Source organism: Haliaeetus albicilla, chromosome 1 (assembly GCF_947461875.1).
Source record: "Haliaeetus albicilla chromosome 1, bHalAlb1.1, whole genome shotgun sequence".
NCBI classification, from domain to species: domain Eukaryota; kingdom Metazoa; phylum Chordata; class Aves; order Accipitriformes; family Accipitridae; genus Haliaeetus; species Haliaeetus albicilla.
Window position 1 is genome coordinate 66,047,456 of NC_091483.1, and position 20,531 is coordinate 66,067,986.

The 20,531-nt window shown below is 36.3% G+C and overlaps 1 protein-coding gene across 1 annotated transcript in view; it reads left to right on the forward strand.

Moving 5' to 3' along the window:
* Positions 1–20,531, forward strand: part of ADGRA3 (adhesion G protein-coupled receptor A3) — a 66,331-nt gene that overhangs the window by 11,528 nt on the left and 34,272 nt on the right. Inside the window, exons 2-7 of the mRNA XM_069792644.1 lie at positions 5,287–5,358; positions 14,033–14,104; positions 15,453–15,524; positions 16,401–16,472; positions 18,055–18,215; positions 20,071–20,284. Coding sequence (XP_069648745.1) covers positions 5,287–5,358; positions 14,033–14,104; positions 15,453–15,524; positions 16,401–16,472; positions 18,055–18,215; positions 20,071–20,284 — 663 coding nt within the window. The remainder of the gene's footprint in view (positions 1–5,286; positions 5,359–14,032; positions 14,105–15,452; positions 15,525–16,400; positions 16,473–18,054; positions 18,216–20,070; positions 20,285–20,531) is intronic.

Below are 20,531 nucleotides of genomic sequence, written 5' to 3' on the forward strand. Positions count from 1 at the left end.
CCTTGATCCCCCCCCCCCCCCATCAAAAAGAAAAGGATAAGAAAAGGATGATTACATCACCTTTGCTATCTGTTGCTAAAACTCTTTGTAGTACAAAAGACAGACTTTGGGTTTGACTGCATAGTTATGTTTTGCATGCTAGCAACTGGGCATCTATTGCTAAAGGTCTTGCCAATTAGTTAGAGCCAGAGTTGAGTTTCTTTGCAGAGTTTTGCCAAATTCTTCTGCCACTTCATGGCGCAAAATACAAACAGGGCTTTCAGATCCAAGCTATGTTCAACATAGTAACATTTCACCAATGTTCTTGGAATGGGTGAAAAGCTGGAGTGGGTTTTAGGGTTTTTTTGGGGGGTGGTGGTATCTTTTTTTTTCTTGAGCTACAGATCACCTCTTTGTCTCTACAACTGTTCTGCTCAAAGGAGAGGGAAATGCATTGCTTTAAGGTGCCTTGAGACATTGTCCATAATGTTTTCTAGAACCTACTTTTCAGCTGCCTTTTCTTCCAAGTTTTTTGTGTTAATTCCCATGGCTGTGTGTTTGCATGTGGTAGTTCCACATTTGATTTTCAGTTATGTAAGGGTTGGACAAGCAAAATGCATTTGTTCCAAGCAGATATTGTTGATCATTAAAAAAAAAAACCTGATCTGGAGCTTGTAAGATATGGAGCAGCAATGATGTTAGGCTATGGAAACCCCTTCGTGACATCTCCGGGTACGTCATTTATGTTGCAAAGTCACTTGTTAAAGAAGAGTTGAACAAGATGGGAATGAGTGGAGATCTGTAGCTCTCTACTATTTTCCCTTTGAACTTCATAATGACAGAAAAGTTTGTGTATTTTCAGCATTACTTGCCTCTTAGGAAAAATTATGGTCTTAAACTGGTAACTTAAAATTATTATTGATCACAAATAATTTTCTGTGTCTAAGTGGTACATAATAGTCCATCATTTCAGTGTACATTAATGCACAGAAATTGTGAAAGTGACTATAAAACATCTACTGTGAGGTGAATGCTTTATCGTGTTTTGTCTTCTTATGCCACATCCCTTAACACTTCTAATAATGTATAGACTAAACATATTAATAGCAAGTTCTAAACTGCATTTTTTTAAAGATTACACTTACAACATTTTTAAGTGTGATGAAATGTCTTAGATTATATGGAATGTTGTAAAATCTATCATTTATTGTACTAAACCTTTATGGTTGAGCAACTAACAGCCTCTGCAGAGAAAATACTAAATCAGCCTGACTATAATTTGTACATCACACTCCAGAGAGAAATTTACCTAGTGCACAGATACTCAAAGGCTTCTACTTTAGGCCTATTATTTTACAGGCAATGTCAGAAAACTGGGGTGGGGGGGTAGTGTTGGGTTTTTTGTTGTTTTTTTACAGAACTGTAATTTTTATTTCATTTCAGTTTAGTTCAGTCAGTTATAGCTACTTTTGAAGTGGTTTCTGCTCCATTTTGAATAGCTCCTTTTTCTGGAAAAAGTACAGGTAAAATCAATAAATCTTAAGGTGAAGTCAATTATAGCTAAAATACAAATTATTTCTTTGCTACCAAAGATTGTAGTTCGCTTGCCTGCTTGTGTTGACTTGGATGTTTTCTGAACCTCATGGGGTTTTTTTCTTGTTTTATCCATAAGTCTGAAATTGGTCTGTGTTTTTTCTTGCTGCTGCTGTTATGCCTTATTTTCAGTTGGCATTAACTATTAATGAGGTTTTTTATAAGCTCCTTCATTTCTTTATAAATTATTATCTTTCTTCCTACATACATTTCTGAAACCAGGAAAGATGTTGAAATAAAGGTGTACTTTGCTCTGAATAGATTTGGTTTGCAGAATGAATCCTGTACCTACCATTTCTACAAATAACACTTACTATTTAGCTTGAAACCCTTTTTTCTTTGAGTAGAAGAGAAAGTCATTTCAAAGACTTTAGGATGTGTGATTTTAATGCTTTGGTTAAATTTTACTAGTTTTGCAGGCATTCCAAGTTGTATGTTGCTGTTATTATTGTTATCACCAAACTTGCAGTGTGCAAATGCGTATTCAGGTTTTCTGTTACATGTTGGGCCTTCCTTGATGCAAGGATTTCTTCAAATACATGTAGATTTCTGAAGAGTACCTGGGCTGCTTTGATTTGTACATCTGCTTTTAAAGAATACTCTGTTTCCTTTGTTTGGTCATCTAGGTTATCACAGCTGTAGCCAAGGGGCAATTGTACTTCTTTCCTTCTTGTAAGGTAGCTTAATGTATTTGACTCTAGAACTGTATTTTCACAAGAGCAGTTTTTCTTAGCTGACACTCTGGTGGATGTTACAGGCATTATAGGCACATATAACAGCAAATTCTCAGTATACTTTTAAGGTTTTTTTCCTCATCCTTTCCACCATTCATGTGATCAGTCTTCACTGGGGATTAGCTGACTCTGTAGCGTGCTATGTTGATCACACTTTTGTGGTTGACATATAAATTAATCTCTTGGAAGATGCCTTGGGTAAATGTGTAGTTTAACATTAGTTGCTTGTGGAGCAGTGAGCACCAGGGGTGACTTGAGATAAGCTGCGTAAATACATGGTATGACTGTAAGGGGAGGAGAAGGAATGGGATCTCTTCCTTTTAGCATCAGAACTGTTACCTTGGGAGAATGATTAAATCTTAACTTAAGAATTTTCAAACCTTCCATCTGTCAGACTGGAAATGGAAAGATTTTCAAATAATTTGGTCAGCTGTCTTGATTCTGTGTGTGTGAGATTGAGAGAGAGAGAGATTGACTCAAAGCCAGAGCTCTGAGACAAAAAATTGCCTGCCCTGTGTTTGTCTAAACCACAGAGGCTTGAGGCAATCTTTGAGAAACCTGGAGAAGAAAACTACTTAATGTAATATATGGTTGTGTCAAAATGATGCTGTTTTCATAGACTGGTATTTCTGTATTTTAGTTTTATCTTATTCATGATGTTTTGAAGTACTAATCCTTGTCATTAGATAATAAATGTTACGCATCGGAGGAAAGAGGGGGTGGGTGTGTGTATTTGGTTTATGGCTATTGTAAAGGATATCTGAAAGATGTAGTAGACTGGAAAGAAATCTAGTGGCAGTTTTAAGTGCGGAAGTAGTTATCCAGCCTGAAGATGTAATTGGTGTAACTGAAGAAGTGCACAGACATGTTGGGATCTGCAGGATGCATTTGATAGAGGACCTGTCTGAAATTGAAGTGACTGTAGCAGAAGTTGTGGAACAAACTGACAGAGTAAATAAATTTCCAGGACAAGATGGTGTGCACTGGAGAGTTTTCAGAAGAACTTGGGGATGAAAAAGTCAGATGATGAATGTCTGAAGTCTCATTTAGAATGAACTTGATTTTTGAGGACTGGAGGAATGGCAAATGCTGATTTTTAAGTGCATCAGGAGTTCAGGGGTACTACGTGATTCCAAGTCTGATGTTTGTGTTGAACAAATCAGTAGAATTTATAATAAATACTTTGGATACCTGGATAAAGAGAGAGATGTACTCTGGAAAATTTACATCTCCTGTAATGGGAAGCTCTTCACTACAAACCTTTTGGAGTTCTTCAGAATCAGCGAAATATTTACAAGGATGATCCAGTTGATGTAATGAGACATAGATGCTTTTCCAAAAGGCATCCCTCAGTCCCTCACCAAAGGCATTTGATGAAAATAGTATGTCAGCCTAAAATGGAAAATCATTGTATGAACAACTAACCTGCTGAAGGATAAGTGGATGTGGAAGTAAAAAGTTAGCCCTCACAGTGGAGTGGAGTCTTAGAGACCTGTAATGCACAATGTATTTCTTAATGACTTGTAAAACGTTGTGAGTAGGGGGTTGACAGTTTGGCGAGTTGCTTGATGTAATAAGGATGAGGGTAAAGTGAAGAATTTTGGAAGAAGTTTATGAAACTAATAACTGGGCAATAAAATGGCAGAAGCAGCACGTTGTGGAAAAATGAAAATTGTACTGTGGATGACGACAATTCTGTCTTCATATATAAGATGGTGGGCACTGAGCTGACCAGAAACCTTCTATTCTTAGTACAAGTAGTAAAGGCAGATCAGATGTTAGGAATTGCTGGGAAAATAATAGGAAACAAAACAGAACATCATTATCCCATTATGTAGATTTGTGACTTGTCTGTGTGATGAATACTATTTCAGTTCTGGTGGTCTTATCTCAGAATTTTTTGAGTCTAATAAAGCTGGAAAGAGCTCAGAAATTACTAAGGCAGCACAGAATGGCTTCTTGTGAAGAGCAATTAAGTAAAATATGAATTTTCCATCTGGCGAGAGACTATCTAGGTTTCTACATCATTACATGTGGTAAAGAGAGGGTAGGCAGGGATGGATTACTGCTTGTTTCAGTATAAGAAATGGGGAGCATCAAATGGAGCTAGCAGGAACTGTGTTCAAAACAAATGAAATAAGGGGTTCTTTATGGAACAGAGCTTTGTAATGCAAAACCTTTTGTAAGGAGTGTTGTAGTTGTGTTACGTGGTTCAAAAGGAAAATAGTCTTTTTTGTGACAGAGAAATGCGTAGATGTATGGAAAGCAGGTCCTTCTAAGGAAGCATCCAGTGATAGAAGTGATTTCCTAACTTGAGGATAGTTTGCATCTGCAGACAGTTGTGATTGGAGAATAGGGTACTTGGTTAGATGGGCCTGATCCAGTTGTTTGTGTGGAAGAGGGAATTTGCGGTTGTATGGTCCTTTAAAGAAGAAAGGATAGATAGAAGTAAAGGAGTGCTTGCTGAGTTTATTTGCAGATGTCTTAAAAAGATTGCATTGAGGAGAAGGATGAATGTGTGAAGGATGGCTGGGAAAGGTGACACAAGATGGGAGAAGTGAGCGTGTGTGAGTGGCTGAGGGTGGCAGCAGAGGAAATGGGGAAACAGGCAATGTGCTGCGTGGTTTTGAAAACCAAAATGGGTATGGAAGAACGGAGTGTTGAATATGTAGATTGGTTGTTTTAATACTTCATTTTTCTATTATGTCAATTCTGTGTTTTATTATGATAATCCTATATGGGTGTACTTTCTTTCGTATGTTAATTACGTAAGCTTGCATGGTACTTGGGGCACATAACATAGAAAACCCTTTCTCCATAATATTTAAGCAATGCTGTTATATATGCCTCAGACAATGAGCTAGGCCTTGTAGTTTGATATAAAGGCTGTTAAAAAGATTTACACCACAAGTGTAAGATGCAGCAAATAATTTTGTTACCAAACTTTTAATATATTATTCTTGTCTGGCTTTGTTTACAGGATTCTGAGTAACAATAAAATAACAGAGTTGAAGAATGGTTCCTTCTCTGGATTGCACCTTCTTGAAAGATTGTAAGCACTTCTTAAAAAGCTATTTTGACTTTAAAAATTAAGTGATATAGTGTTTGTTTCCTTAATAATTCTGAGAACAGTGTCTTAGTTAAGAGATGTGTTTTTACTTTATTTTGATGTAGGTTTTTTTTGATTGAAGAGTTAAAATAGTTAAGCATTCTCTTCATGAATATGAGTGTCATGTAACAGCATAAAGGGATAATCTCACTTGTGGGGTGAGATTAGGGCAGCTTCATTGGGAAGTTCACTGGAATGCTATAATGACTGGTTTTGCTTTGTTGTTGGTCTCATAATATGAAAACTCATGTTGTAAAGAAAATTATTTCTTTAATTTCTTATGAAGTGTTAAAACCTTTATCAAACAATTGTAAAGTATATTTGTAGGGGAAGCGGATGTATTGGAGGCTCTAAAAGAGGCTAGATTCATTGTAAGTTTGTTGTTGACATTTATTTTAACAGTTTTGCTGCTTGCTTTGTAACTTTGGTACATACTGAATGTATGGGGGGGGGGAAATGGGAGTGAGTCTGATGGGAATAACTTCTTGGACACCTTTTGCTTCCTGTTTCCACTTTCCCTTTCAGATGATCTATTGCCTGTGGGATAATAAGCAGCATTGTAGCTTCTGTTACAGTCAGCTTTTTTCCAGCTGGTAGAAGGTCAGGATTGGCAGGTTGATCTACTTGGGAGCAAGCAGAAACTTTAGAGATAAGGATTTTTCTAGGCCATTTGACTGGGAAAGTAGCCAGTTTCATAATCATCTCGCAACATCTAGGAAGAGTTCCAAATGACTTTTGGCTTCAGGGGATTAAGAGTATTTTACTCTTCCTCTAAAACTTGAAGGCTGCAATCCTGGTCACCTGGCCTAAATAAATTCAAACACTTCCACCATTCCGTCCCCCACATGCCAGAAGAAAGATTTGTCTTCTGCACTGGCAGGTGATCTTTATTGTAGAAATAAGCCATTGTGCCAAAGAAGCAAGGTTATCAGCAGTGATGGCATTCTAGATTTTTACACATTATTTTGGCATCCTTGCTTAACTAATAAAGGCATCTGCTGACAGTTGTTATTTGTTGTAACTCGTTACAATTTTCAGACAGGAAATACTTGAAACTCTAATTAGTTTGAGATGATCATTTACATTTGCTCTAGGAATCCAAATCTTAATTTTCTTTAAAACAATAAGAACCCAGCTTTCTTCCATTTAACTCCTGTCATTTTTAAGGATTTTTTTAGGTTATTTTGGTATCTTCTTTCATGAAAAGAAAGCAGTAAGGAAGGCATCACATTTGAGCATTTAAAGTGATCTGAGATAGCAGTATTTTAGGTGGCATGGTGGTCTCATCTGAATGAGGTAACACACTTTATGTGCACTGGTATAGGAGTTAATATATCAACAAATTATTATTAATGGCCAGGTGTCTTCATCATAAAGGAAGGGATAAGCATGATACACTAGTCATTAATGACCATCTTTCTTTTTTTGTGTGTGTATGTGCAAGACTTATTTAAAAAAATGCCGTGGTTTAACCCCAGCCAGCAGCTAAGCACCGCTCACTCACTCTGCCCCCAGCCCAGTGGGATGGGGGAGAGAACTGGGGGGGGGGAAGTAAAACTCATGGGTTGAGATAACAGTTTAATAGGACAGAAAGGAAGAAAACAAGGATGATAATAATATTAATTAAAAAATGACAATAATAATAATTAAAAAATTGGAATATACAAAACAAGTGATGCACAATGCAATTGCTCACCACTCACCAGCCGATGCCCAGTTAGTTCCTGAGCAGCGATTTCCCCCTCAGGCCAACTCCCCCCAGTTTATATACTGGGCATGACATCACATGGTATGGAATACCCCATTGGCCAGTTGAGGTCAGCTGCCCTGGCTGTGTCCCCTCCCAACTTCTTGTGCCCCTCCACCTTTCTTGCTGTCTGGGCATCAGAAGCTGAAATATCCTTGACTTAGTCTAAACACTACTTAGCAACAACTGAAAACATCAGTGTGTTATCAGCCTTCTTCTCATACTGAACCCAAAACACAGCACTATACCAGCTACTGGGAAGACAATTAACTCTATCCCAGCTGAAACCAGGACAAAAAAAATAATCTATTTAACCACAGCAAAAGTAAACTTTTCCACTTTAGATGCTCTTGTGACCTTGGACAGAAGCTACTCTTGTAATTAAAATAATTTTTCAAAGTTAAATGAATAGTCAATGGAAAAAAAGTTGAAAGCCATGGAAACTATTTTAACCATTATGTTCAGCAGTTTCAAATTATATTCCTTAATGTTCACTGTGATAATTTGCATGGCTTTAAAATTGCACATTTTTGACAGTTTCTTGCTTAGTTTAGTTTCTCGTACTACTCATACTCCCCCTTGTTTCCTTATGAGTGTTTTCTTTCTTTGTAGACATGGTCTTTTCCCCACTTTAAGAGATGAAACAGAGATAAATACATTCAGTCAGCATTTAAATAGTTAATTCAGGCAGTAGCATTGTCACTTAACATTACTGCTTACCAAGGGAGAGATTCTGTATACATTTAATGCTTGTTTTGTTCATTCCTTGTAGTGTTATACTTCATAGCAAATATTTTTGCCATTTCTCCTTAATGGTTTTTGGATAGAGTTTAGATATATTTAACCAAAGCCTTTTAAAAAAAAAATAAAAATCAACTAATATGTCAGACACATGTACCTGCATAATAATTGTTTTTAATTGCATTTTAATCGATATTTTGGATCCTGAAATGCAGATTCACAACGTCATAGTTCTATTAATATACTAAACTTGTTTTCTCCTGTTAGTTCTTGGACATCTTAATGAAAATTTACGTACTTGAATGGTTTCTGTTATTTTTTCAGTTCTTCAGATAAACTTGGGCATATGGTGTCTGCAGCTGGCAAATTTTTGCATTGTAGGTTATCATTTTGCCCAAACATGTTATCTCTTGACCTCATCCCCATCTGACAATTCTTCACTGTTACTACTGAAAGGGAGAGATTGTTTTATTTGTTGCTTGTGTGCCCCAAAACTATGGGGAAGCACACTAAAAATGCTGGCCCCAAGTAGGAATTTAAAATCTCTTTGTTAATAATTTTGTGCATGTATGTTAATTTATGAAAATGTAGAATTTGGTAATGCATCATTTTGTAAACAGGGTGATAAGATTGCCAAAATAAGAGTTTTGTCTTGCTGGAGGGTGAAATGTTTGTTAATTATAGTAGAAAATGACTATGCTATGTCTACATCTAGTCATAGGAAAAAATTCATGCAAATAATAGCTGAATAACAGTAAGCAGGTAAAATATTTTTACTGCCATAAGTGGTAATTAAAGTGTCTGTACAAAAAGACGTTAAATATTTTAATCTCCACTGACTTTTTTAATGCTATGTTTTGCTATGAGTTTCTTGCAGTTTAAATGTTGAAGTAACTTCTTGCACAACTAATTTGTGACGGATAATTTTTCACCTAGTAGATACTTGACTTTATATGGCATTATTCAAAGTCCAGCAACTTAGAAGCAAACTGCTGTCTTCCATCTGGAAGCTAGCTAATGCTGCCTGTTGATTTTTGCGAGGATAAGGAAGATTACTTTATGTATTTATAAAGTACTATTTTTCATTGTACATGAGGGAGAGAGGAGGAAGAGACAGGCACAGAATTCAGTAAGATATTTTGATAGCAAGAGAAGGGTTTGATATTTATTGAACTGTAAATAGTGACAAGGGTTTACCAATGTATTTTTAGGATATACTAATATACCTTTGAAAAGGGAAGATATGCAGTGTGAAGGGAGTGTTATTTGTAGACAGTTTAAATTTTTTTCCTCCTGTTTTTTACAGCACCAGTCTACAGATATATGGGTGCCTGAAATAAAAATAGGAGCTTCTAATACTTTTTCAGACAGTAACAATTTCTGATGTTAATTCTTCTTGTGATAGTGCATCAGACTATGTGAAAAGATGGACCTGAGTTCTCCTAGTGGTAGACTTAAACTTTTTTTTTTTTGGAAGTCTTTAAAAAGTGATTGGAAAGTGTCAGTATTTCTTGTTTAAATATTACTGAGCAGAGAAATGGTTTTATGAATATTCGGGAACTTGTTTTCTGCTCTAACTTTAGTTCTGGTTTTGGTTCTGGAAGCTCCAGCTTTCTGTTAGCTGTGGCTCTTTCAGGAGAAGACTGGGAGTGCTAGGCTAACAAAATACTTGTTTTCCCCATCCTTACCTGCTTCTCAGGTAATTTCTGAAAGATGAATGGTGGGGGAAATGTGCTTCTAATCTCTGCTGAAAAATCTGTGCTGTGAAATTGAATGGAATATCCTGAACTGTTGGAAGTACAGAAGTTATTTGAAGGAAGCAAAAAGGTTTTCTGGTCTAGGTTCTAGCTTTTGTTTAGTTTGCAGAAGTGTGGTATTCCCAAGCATATTTTTTTTTAAACTTTTGTATTCTTCAAGAAATTTTGACTATTGTAGTTCTTCATTGTGATGGGGTAAGCAAAACAAAGTGATCTAAGTTGCTGTCAATTTCTTTAGATGCAAGGGGATGTCAAAAGGATATGTCAGAACTTTTCAAAAAGTCAAAAGATGATTTTCAGTAACAACTTTTTAATTTTCATTTGGAAAATGTCCAAGTCTCAGAAGTGTCTCTTTCGTGCTTCCTTATAAACCTGGACTCTCGAGTTGCTTTCTATTCTTGTATTACTCTAATATCATCAAAATCGGTGATAGATTTGAGCCAGTTTACCTTTCCTAGAGAGGGTTGCTTGAACCTGGTGAAACAGATCCAGCAGCACTTGATCCTCACATAAAATTTGAATATGTTGACCTGAAAGCCGAATTCTACATCTGAGACCCACATGCAGTAAAGTATTGGGCTTTCAGTTACCAACAGTTTTGGTGGTACTCTAAAGATTTGGTACACTGATGGTGAAAACTCAGAATAAACATAGCCTGCTATATTTTAGGGAGAAAGCCTATGTATGTATAGGGTAGAATTTAAGTCATACACAGTGAATGATGAGGAAACAAAAAAATTGTTTAATCAGTCATAAGCATTTATTGGATCTGCCTGCCTAAAAAAATCTACACTCCATAGAGCTGTGGGAGGGATAGGCTGACTTTATGTAATGTTTAACCTATTTTTGCAACTTCTTTGTCCTCTTCCCCCATTTCCTTTTTGAAAAGTCATTTCATATAGTAAAAGTCCATTGTAGGTAATGTGTTTCTTGTTGGATGTTCATTTTCAAGTTCTGTTCAGGAAGAAAAGACTAAATAATTTATACATGTCAGTATGTATAGATATGCATTGTTTGTTTGTGCCTGCAGGATGCTTAAGTAATAATTAAGACAATCTTTACTGTGCTGAGACAGAAAGCAGTAAATTATAAGTAATATGTATTTATACATAAGTAATTTTTAAGTATGTATATGTGCACTTTTAAGTCATAGACAACTGGCCACTGAAACATTTCATTATAAATTCTAATGAAACGAAAGGATTTTGTTTTTTATGTGGCAAACCATAGTTACATTTAAGTACTCTTTCATTAAGATAAGAAAAATATCTTAACAAGATAACATTAAGTGTGGTTGTCAGGCTCTTAAAAATATTTTTGCTTGTTGCTAAGTTGCTATTTGCCCACTTAATCACAGATTTGAAAAAGGGCGTTCCAATTGGACATAAGAAAATTCTTCATAATGAGAATGGTTAAACACTCAGAGTTGGGTGATGAGGTGGTGAAATCTTATGTCCTTTGAGGTTTTGAGGACCGCACTGGACATAGCAGCAGGGCAGTTAATCTGATTTTAGTTATGCTTTGAGCCAGAAGTTGGACTACATGACTTCAACACATGCCTTAAAACCTAAGTTTTTCTATGATCCTAATCTCAGTCACCTTCTCTGATAAATACAGGGCCATGCTTATCCACAGTGCTATTTAGATTTAAGAGAAAATTAATTTTTTTTAATAGGTTCTCAGTGTAAGATTGCTCCACTGCCTGGCTTGTGGGGTTTTTTTGTAGCACTATTTTTAATTGCTAGATGAAAGATGCAGTTACTGTAAGATAAAAAAGTACTGATAAGCTAGAGCTTGGGGAAGTTGTAATATTACCCTAACTGAAACTCTCCTCTAATGGATTTCTTTTGGACAGATTTTCTTTTGTTTGGACAAATAAATATCTATAACTATATCCTGTCGGTTGAGCTTTGCCAAAGAAAAGTGATTAAAATCATCCGCTGAGATGAGCAAGTTTCTGTTGCTAAAAATCAGTAGTTTTTATAAATGTTTTTAACACTTATAAATACAACAGCAATTTTAAAGCCAAACACAACTTTCTAATGAGATTGTGTCCCGCACCTCCCTTTTATGTGAGAATCCTATCAGTCTGTTGGTTTAACCACAACTGTCATTTCTTCATTTAGAAACTGTCCTAGATCCTGGAGTCCTGGCAGTTGCAGCAGCCTGTGTATCCACATCTTTTACTGTTTGTGAAGAGCTGCCAGACATGTCAGCACTGTGTTAATTTTGAGATCTTTAAATATCTCTTTATATTTCACAGTTTTCATCTGCTAATACTTTCTGATGGATGAATACATTGCTAGTGCTTACTAATGACTGCCACTGGGAGGGGAGAAAAACCCCCAGACACTCCCCAACTGTTGTAGTTGCACATTGAGAAAATGTTAACACTTTGGGCATTAAGGGTGTTTTTTAAAAATTACTTTAGTATAGTGGTTCATTAATGCTTTGGTATCTTATTTACTAAATACAGAATATACATTGAAAGAGTTCTATGAAAACATGAAAATTGTTGGCATTTCTTTTCAAAAAGATTTTATTAATTCTAGTGTAATTATCCTTCTGGAACTGGTGTTAAGTCCTACTAAGTGGAGGGGAAAAAGGCAAAAAATTGCATAAAGAATAGACTAGTCAGTTTTTATCGACTAATCTGACAAAATGTATAAACAGGTTGTGGAAGTAGTAGAACTCTTGCTTTTAATTTTAAAACTATACTGTTTTTTTTCCCACTGAAGCTGTGGATTTAAGAAAGAGGTGTATCAGGGAGTAAGCTTTGAATTTAAGTAGTGAAATTAAAGATCACTGATAATCTAGACTAGCGGATTTCCAAGGCATGCTGTCAAGGTTTTTTCCCTGCGTGTTTTCCACAGTGAGATTTTAAGTTTAAGTGGGAGTTACGTGATTTTAAACTGAAATTTAAAATATGAACAGTAAATATACTTTTTCTTCCCTGTCCCAAAGACTGATGGTAAATAAGTGATGAATAACATTTAGTATTCTCAGGTTTGTCATGGTCTTGGTACTGGGTTTATAAGCCTGCTGAAAGAGGCTTGAAAAAATTACAGTCCTTCAGGCTTCCGATACTGCTTTGGAAGTAGTTGACAGTCCCTGCCACCATACAGGGCAAGAAAATAAAATTGAGATAAGAGAAGTGTGTATATGTCATAGTTTTAGTGAAAATTACTTCACTGCAAGGTAAAACTAAAGTATTTAAAGTATTTTAAATGTTTATTAGATGCAGTATTGAAGTGTGATCCATGTGCCATGATACTGTCTGTTGTACCATGATTTGTTAATCTGGCTGCAGGAAATGCTGTTGTGAAATCTTGGGATGAATTTATATTTTCACTCAGGCATATCTGTGTGATGGTAGATGTAATCCTCTTGTACTGTTCTCTTTCAGGCAGAATTATTAATGTTGTGGTAGATTTAGGGGATGTTTTTTCTACCCTTGCTTACTAAAACATTGCTTTTAATTGAAATTACCAATTTTCTTTTCAAAAGCAAAATGTTCACATATTACCAAGGAATGAGAAATTTTTCTCATAGTAATAAGTGCCTGTGAAGTTTCAGATAGTATTATAGTAAAAATCTTGGATGAATAAGGAGGTAGAAATAATTTTAGCATTCATGCAGTGATAAAGTTTGTTCAAAACTGTGTGGATGCTGGCAGATGCTTTCTGTGACCTTTTGAATTAAGCTGTATCTGCAAAATATCTCGAGTTAGGAGTTAAAACTCCTATATCACTTGTACAATTAATAAAGCAGTTAAATGGCATAGTTATTTAATATTTCTCCTTATAATCTCCTATTCTGGAAACTTAAGATTTAAAAATATGTGCTCTTGAGTTTTTTCACCAGCTTTATTTGGGATTCTCAGCCAGGGCTTTGCTTTTGTGCCAGTAACATTGGTGGAAACTTTCCATGTTGTGTCTTTGGTGTATTTTTAGGATCTTGTTTTGCTTCTTTTGGTAGGTGTTGGGCACTACTAAAGTATTTAAAATTCAGTAGGCTGAAGAAGACAACACTGTGCTAAACAGTATTGTATGGTGTAATAAGCAAATGTTACACCCTGAGCAGCTGTAATCTATCTGGACACTGTGGCAAAGTATCTTTGACTCTATACCCTTTCATGTGATAGGAACTGATAGAATATTTAAAGGAATACACATGCTGTTTATATTCTTCTTTCTATTTAAAATGCAGATTTTCAAATTTTGAGAGATACTATGTTAGAGAAAGCAGAAATGTGTTGTATAGGTTTTTTGGGCAGTTTTCGAACAAGTTGAGGCAAGTGTATCTTCATGCATGTGTATGTGTTTTAAAGGGTAGTTTGTGGCAAATGTAATGTCTTAATTTTTCTCTACAGGGACCTTAAGAACAACCTTATTAGTACTATAGATCCAGGAGCTTTTCTGGGGCTTTCATCTTTGAAAAGACTGTAAGTAGTACATCTATCTAGTCAGTTTAAATAAAACAAACAAAAAAACCCTGAGAGTAGATAAGTCTTAGGTTCTGCAAATTTAGGCAGCACAGCTATTATATATTACAAATTGAATATGTGTATGCTGTCTAAATTGATACACACACATACATATGTATAAAACAAAGTCTGCTTTCACTTTTATGACTGAAGAACATCCACTGCTTGTGGCTTTGCATTTTCACTTATTTTATTGACAGTCTCTTGTATTATTCCTTCCTTTTTGTATTTCAGTGACTTGAAACATCACTGTGTGAACATTCATTCAGAGCTTTGATGCCATCAAGTCTGGCTTTAAATGTTAAACTCCTTATGATCCCCCCCCCCCGAAAGTCATAGTGGAACACAAGAGTCCCTTGCTATATTAATACTACACTGAAGTTACAGCGCTGTTAATGCTGAAGGTTGTGCCAGCATTCCCATTAACACATTTTGGGGGGATTTATACCTTGGCTGTAAAAATTCTGTCCCAGCTCAAACTTGAAAAACAAGACCTCAGCATGATGGCCCCTTTTTCTCTGTGCCCCCCCCCCCCCCTTTTTTTTTTCCTTTTTCTTTTTTTTAAAACACTCTTCAGATTTTTGGAATATCTGGGACAGCTTTTAAGTCGTAGTGATGACGTCTGCCCCCCCCCCCGCCCCTTTTAGTCAGCATACAGCTTTCCTTCTTAAATTTTTGTAGTATATATGTTCATTTTCACTGATCAGATGATCTGGCTGACTTAAAAGGAAGTTTTGTTGGTAATTGCACTTTTGAAAACCTTAAAAATAAAGCTGAAGGACCAATTCTGGGCTATTACTAATTGCAAGCTTAATTTTTATTCTTTTAAGAATTTTTGGCAATTCCATTTAAGACCTACATTGTAAAATATATAATACTTAAATATTTATGTAAGTATGAATATAGAAATGGTCCTGTTTATGTACAATAAATGCACTAGTATAGGTCTCTGGCATGTCAGAAAATGAAGTGATGTAGCACAGGTGATGAATATACTGTACAAATATGAAAATTTACTTTGTACTGATATAAGGCAAGCCTGTTCTAAGGGGATTTAGTGGTAAGGCTAGGCTCATTTAGCAGTATATGGGCAAACCATTATTACTTTAGAAATGAGATAAAGACTCTTATATGCATGTGTGTACACCCATATAGCAATATCTTTGGGTTTTGCTGAAAAAGACTAAATGTATATATGGTGCAATCTGTTACTCATGAATTTTAGTTGAAATACTTCTGTTTGCAGACTGTATGTCACTTGGAAATAAACCAGTTTATTCCGATTTTTGCTTTTTCCTATTTATAGAGACTTAACTAATAACAGAATAGGCTGCCTGAATGCAGATATATTTAGAGGACTTGTAAATCTTATTAGATTGTAAGTATAATTCGTTGTATATAATTTTACTTTTTAAGTTTTAGTCTTATGTAAGTTAACATTATTTGTTTCAATGGGAGTAGTTTGTTTAAAGTGTGTGCTTGAAAGACATGCAGTGTGGCTATGATTGTGGTTTGTTACTCAGTAGCAAGCTTAAAAAAAAAAGCCGGGGCGGGGGGGCAGCAGGGGCAACCAGAACCACAGTACTGGGTGCCCTGCCTACCTTGCAACCATTTTCCAGTTTCTTGTGGGGGTGGGGGTGGAGTAGCAGACTGTACAAAATATTTTCCCAAGAAAAATATTTCAGGGTTATAGAATCTTTTAATATCCTGCCTTTTACCACAGCATCAGCATGGTTGTGTTTTGCTGGCTTTCTTGCATGTTTTGTAGTTCTTAATTTACTTTAAGAAAATAACATGTAAGATTATGGAATGTTTATTTGCCCTGATTGTTAGCTTCTTATGCAGTGCTTTCACTGATACAGAGAAACTGGGATGTACAATTTTTTAAAAAAATACTCTGCTAGATCTAGCATGCTTCTTATAGCATGTTAATAGCAACACGTCAGTTCACTGTGAACAACAAGTGTGCTCAACATATGCTAGTTGTTGCTTTAAATAAAAATAAAGTATTTGCATTCAATCCTTGTTGCCAATCTTAAAATTCTTCAGCTAAAAAAGAAGTGTTGGGGAACAGTTTATTTTGGGATTTTTGCGGGGCAGACCTGATTATTATTCTTTCAGTCTTGTGAACTATGACAGTGTCATAATAGTGTCTTGTAGGTTTTAAAAAAATCCCTCTTCAAGACAACATTATTTTATTTCAAATGTCAGTTGCTTGAGCATAAGTTCAAATCATGATATTTCTATTTCTTAGGAATCTTTCTGGAAATCTGTTTTCTACACTTACACAGGGAACATTTGATCATCTTGGTTCACTAAAGTCTCTGTAAGTATTTATTGCATCTAATCTTAATTTGCATGATCATTTGTGTTCTTAACAAAAATAATTGTATATACACTTGCTTGTACTACAGTCTTGTGGTTTTAATTTTAAAACTCATAACAGTGGTTTCTTTATCTGAATAAGTGTATGGGATGTGTACAGATATATGGGTGTTTAACTCCTTCAAAAGATGCTTGGTATTTGTTACATAGTTCTGAGAGAACAAAGCTATACTGGCATCTGGGCTTCTGAAAGTTTCATTCTGTATGCATCATTTATTACTTTATATTAAATAAACAGTGTTTTAAACGTTCTTTAAGAAAGGGAACAAATACTTTTAAGGAAGATTTTAGTCCTTGAAGAACAGTATAGTTTTGTTACATGTAACAGTGGGTACATCTCAACCTCATGTTATTTTTTCTCTTTAAATTTCATGAGAGTTGTAATCTTGTGTAAGGAAGAAAGCAAATGAAAAAAATTATCAGTGCTGATGACTAGCTTGCATTTTTCCCTGGTAGTCATGACAGTTGGCTCACTGTACTGGGACTTTCTCAAAAGCTCTGGCTTTGACACAGAGTTGATTTCTTGTTTATAAAGGCAAATTTTTCTTTCCCTCCTCTGGCTTCTTTTAATTGTTCATAAGTTGTTATTCCTAGTATTTTAATTGTGTACATCAAGGTTGCTGTCCAAGAACATCACAGGTCTGACGAGAACCTGGATATAACTATTGCAATTAAAAATGTGTGTGTCTGGAGGAATTCCTGTGAACAAAGACCAAATGGAATTTCACAGGCATGTTGATTTAGTGTTTGAAGTGTTCTGCCTGTGATGCTGTGTTATCCTCTAGACATTTGCAAAGAGAAAAAAGAAAACATGTTTGCGCTAGAGGTAAAAACAGTGTAGACAGAGTGATACATTTTGGTACTTTTTTTTTTTTAACTGCTTCTAAACAGGTAGAATATTTGTGTTCTCTTTTTAATTTAGCTGAATACAACACACACCAATGGGGGGATCTGGTATGTCTTTTTAGTAGAAAGTATTAAATTATACAGAGAAGACTTTATGAATCAATGAATGATTTTCATATAAAGCAGAATAAAACTACCACTAAAATTGTGTGAATAGTGGTTCTGAAAAGAGAAATAGGTGAGAGGCTATTTTTATATTTCTGTTGATATTACTGTTAAAGCATTTGATTGCTAAAATGAAGCAATCAATTGTGTTCTTAAGTTATGCTGATGCATATTCAAGCAATTCCTTGTTATTGCTCACTTAAATAATGTGAACTCCCTCCATGAAGGAAATTACTAGAAGTTTTTTCATGTGCAGGTATTAAAGATATTCCCCATATTTATGGAGAGGATTCCTTTCCTTGGGGAGCTCATACTTTTGTTTTCAGACCACAGCTTGTGGAGGATTAGAGTATCTTCCAATATGTAGTGGTAGGCAACTCTGCTGTATTCTGGGGTTTGCTTGTTGTCCGTATGTCTGTGACAATGAGAGGCATTGCACAGCTGTTGATGTCAAGCTTTCAGACCTTTGAGTGTTGCCTTTTATCACTGTGAATATCTATTTTGTGTTGCAGAGAATTTCAAACTGATTATCTTCTTTGTGATTGCAACATACTGTGGATGCATCAGTGGTTAAAAGAAAGAAATATAACTGTACGTGAAACTAAATGTGCCTATCCCAAGTCACTTCAGTCGCAGACAGTGACTGGTGTTAAGCAGGAGCTTCTAACCTGTGGTAAGCTCTCCTGACAACCGATACTTATTTTCTAATGCATTCCATATTCTGTTAATATTGGTGAACAGACTTGTTTGCTTTGTTTTGTTTCCCTGAAATTCAGCACATACACAATAGTGGTGGGTTGACCCTGGCTGGATGTCAGGTGCCCTCCAAAGCCATTCTATCCCTCCCCTCCTCAGCTGGACAAGGGAGAGAAAATACAACAAACAGGCTTGTGGGTCGAGATAAGGATGACAAGAGATCACTCAGCAATTAGCATCACAGGCAAAACAGACTCAACTTGGGGAAATTAATTTCATTTATTACCAATTAAATCAGAGTAGGATAATGAGAAATAAAACCAAATCTTAAAAAGACCTTCCCCCCACCCCTCCTTCTTCCTGGGCTTAACTTTACTCCTGATTTTCTCTACCTCCTTGCCCCCAGCAGTGCAGAGGGACAGGGAATGGGGGTTGTGGTCGGTTCATCACACATTTCTGCTGCTCCTTCCTCTTCAGGGGCAGGACTCCTCACTCTCTTCCCCTGCTCCAGCGTGGGGTCCTTCCCATAGGACGCAGTCCTCCATGAACTTCTCCAACGTGAGTCTTCCCAGTGGGCTACAGTTCTTCATGAACTGTTCCAGCGTGGCTCCCCCACAGGGTCACAAGTCCTGCCAGGAGCCTGCTCTGGTGTGGGGTCCTCCATGGGCTGCAGGTGGAGATCTGCTCCACTGTGGACCTCCCTGGGCTGCAGGGGGACAGCCTGCCTCACCATGGTCTTCCCCACAGGCTGCAGGGGAATCTCCGCTCTGGCGCCTGGAGCACCTCCTCCCCCTCCTTCTTCACTGACCTGGGGATCTGCAGGGCTATTTCTCTCACATGTTCTCACTCCTCTCTTCGGACTGCTGCCACACAGTTTTTCCCCCCCTTCTTAAATAAGTTATCCCAGAGTCGCTACCACCATTGTTGCTGATGGATTCGGCCTTGGCCGGCAATGGGTCCATTTTGGAGCCGGCTGGCATTGTCTCTGTTGGACATAGCGGAAGCTTCCAGCAGCTTCTCACAGAAGCCACCCCTGTAACTTCCCCCCTAACAAAACCTTGCCATGCAAACCCAGTGCAAGTGGCAATAATGATTCTTTTTCGAAGGCTGTTCTTTAGTCATGATTCAGTGGTGTTTGCTTCTGGAAATAAATAATAAATAATTGGTGATTGTGGATGTTAGTGTGTAGAAACTAAGGGTGAGGTGTGGTCTCTGGAGATAAACTACTTTTTCCTGCTAATCCATGCTTTTCAGAGATTTTTACCTAAACTTCACAAGAGGAATCAGAAACTGATATTTTTTTCCAAAGTCTAGCTATGTGACTTCAGACGTGCAAATTATTCCAAGCCGAAATTTCTGAAGGCCTTCGTTTTATGACTTACTTTCCTACATGTTGATTGTCTTGTTGATTAGCCTTCTTGGTGTGATGAAACCATGAACAACTTGCTTAACTTTTGTGGTATTAGAGTTATTCCATCTGACAGAGTAATAAAACATGTGTGTGTGATTTTGAAATCTAGTGAGAAATTGTGAAGAAATAAAATGCATAAATATATTTTTTCATTCAAGTTTATATTTTTCACTCTTTTAGTGGGCTAGCAAATTATTTTTAAATGTGTTAAAGGAATACACGTTTTGAAAATGAATTTGATGAGAATTTGTATTTTTCAATATCTGATGCATCCAATGTAGTTTTTGTATAAATCTTGCAAGATGCAGCTTACAAGGAGTTTTATCAATAATTGATACTCAGTGTATTTTTCTCCTCTTTTGAAAATTATTTGTATAGCAGATGCTTGCTATTAATTGTGCTTTTACTTCTTGAATTCTAGAACCACCACTTGAATTACCATCTTTCTATATGACTCCATCTCACCGTCAAGTTGTCTTTGAAGGAGATAGTCTACCCTTCCAATGTATGGCTTCGTATATTGATCAAGACATGCAAGTCTTGTGGTATCAGGATGGAAAGATAGTGGAAACTGATGAGTCCCAGGGTATTTTTGTTGAAAAAAACATGATTCATAACTGCTCACTGATTGCAAGGTGAATTCATGAAGAGAAAATGTATTTCTTTTTATTTTCTGCTCTGATTTAGTGACTATTTCCATAACCAGTAAGGCCCCCTCATATCCTCACTGAGTGAACATACATAGACAGAAACATCCCAAGGAGGGAAGTAGTCTGTAACTTCACACATCTCTTAAATTACCTGGGTTTGGTCACTGTTGCTAACTATTAAGTTTGAGGAGGGATGTCTAGAGATTTGATGAGTCAAACCCAGCTGCTTAAA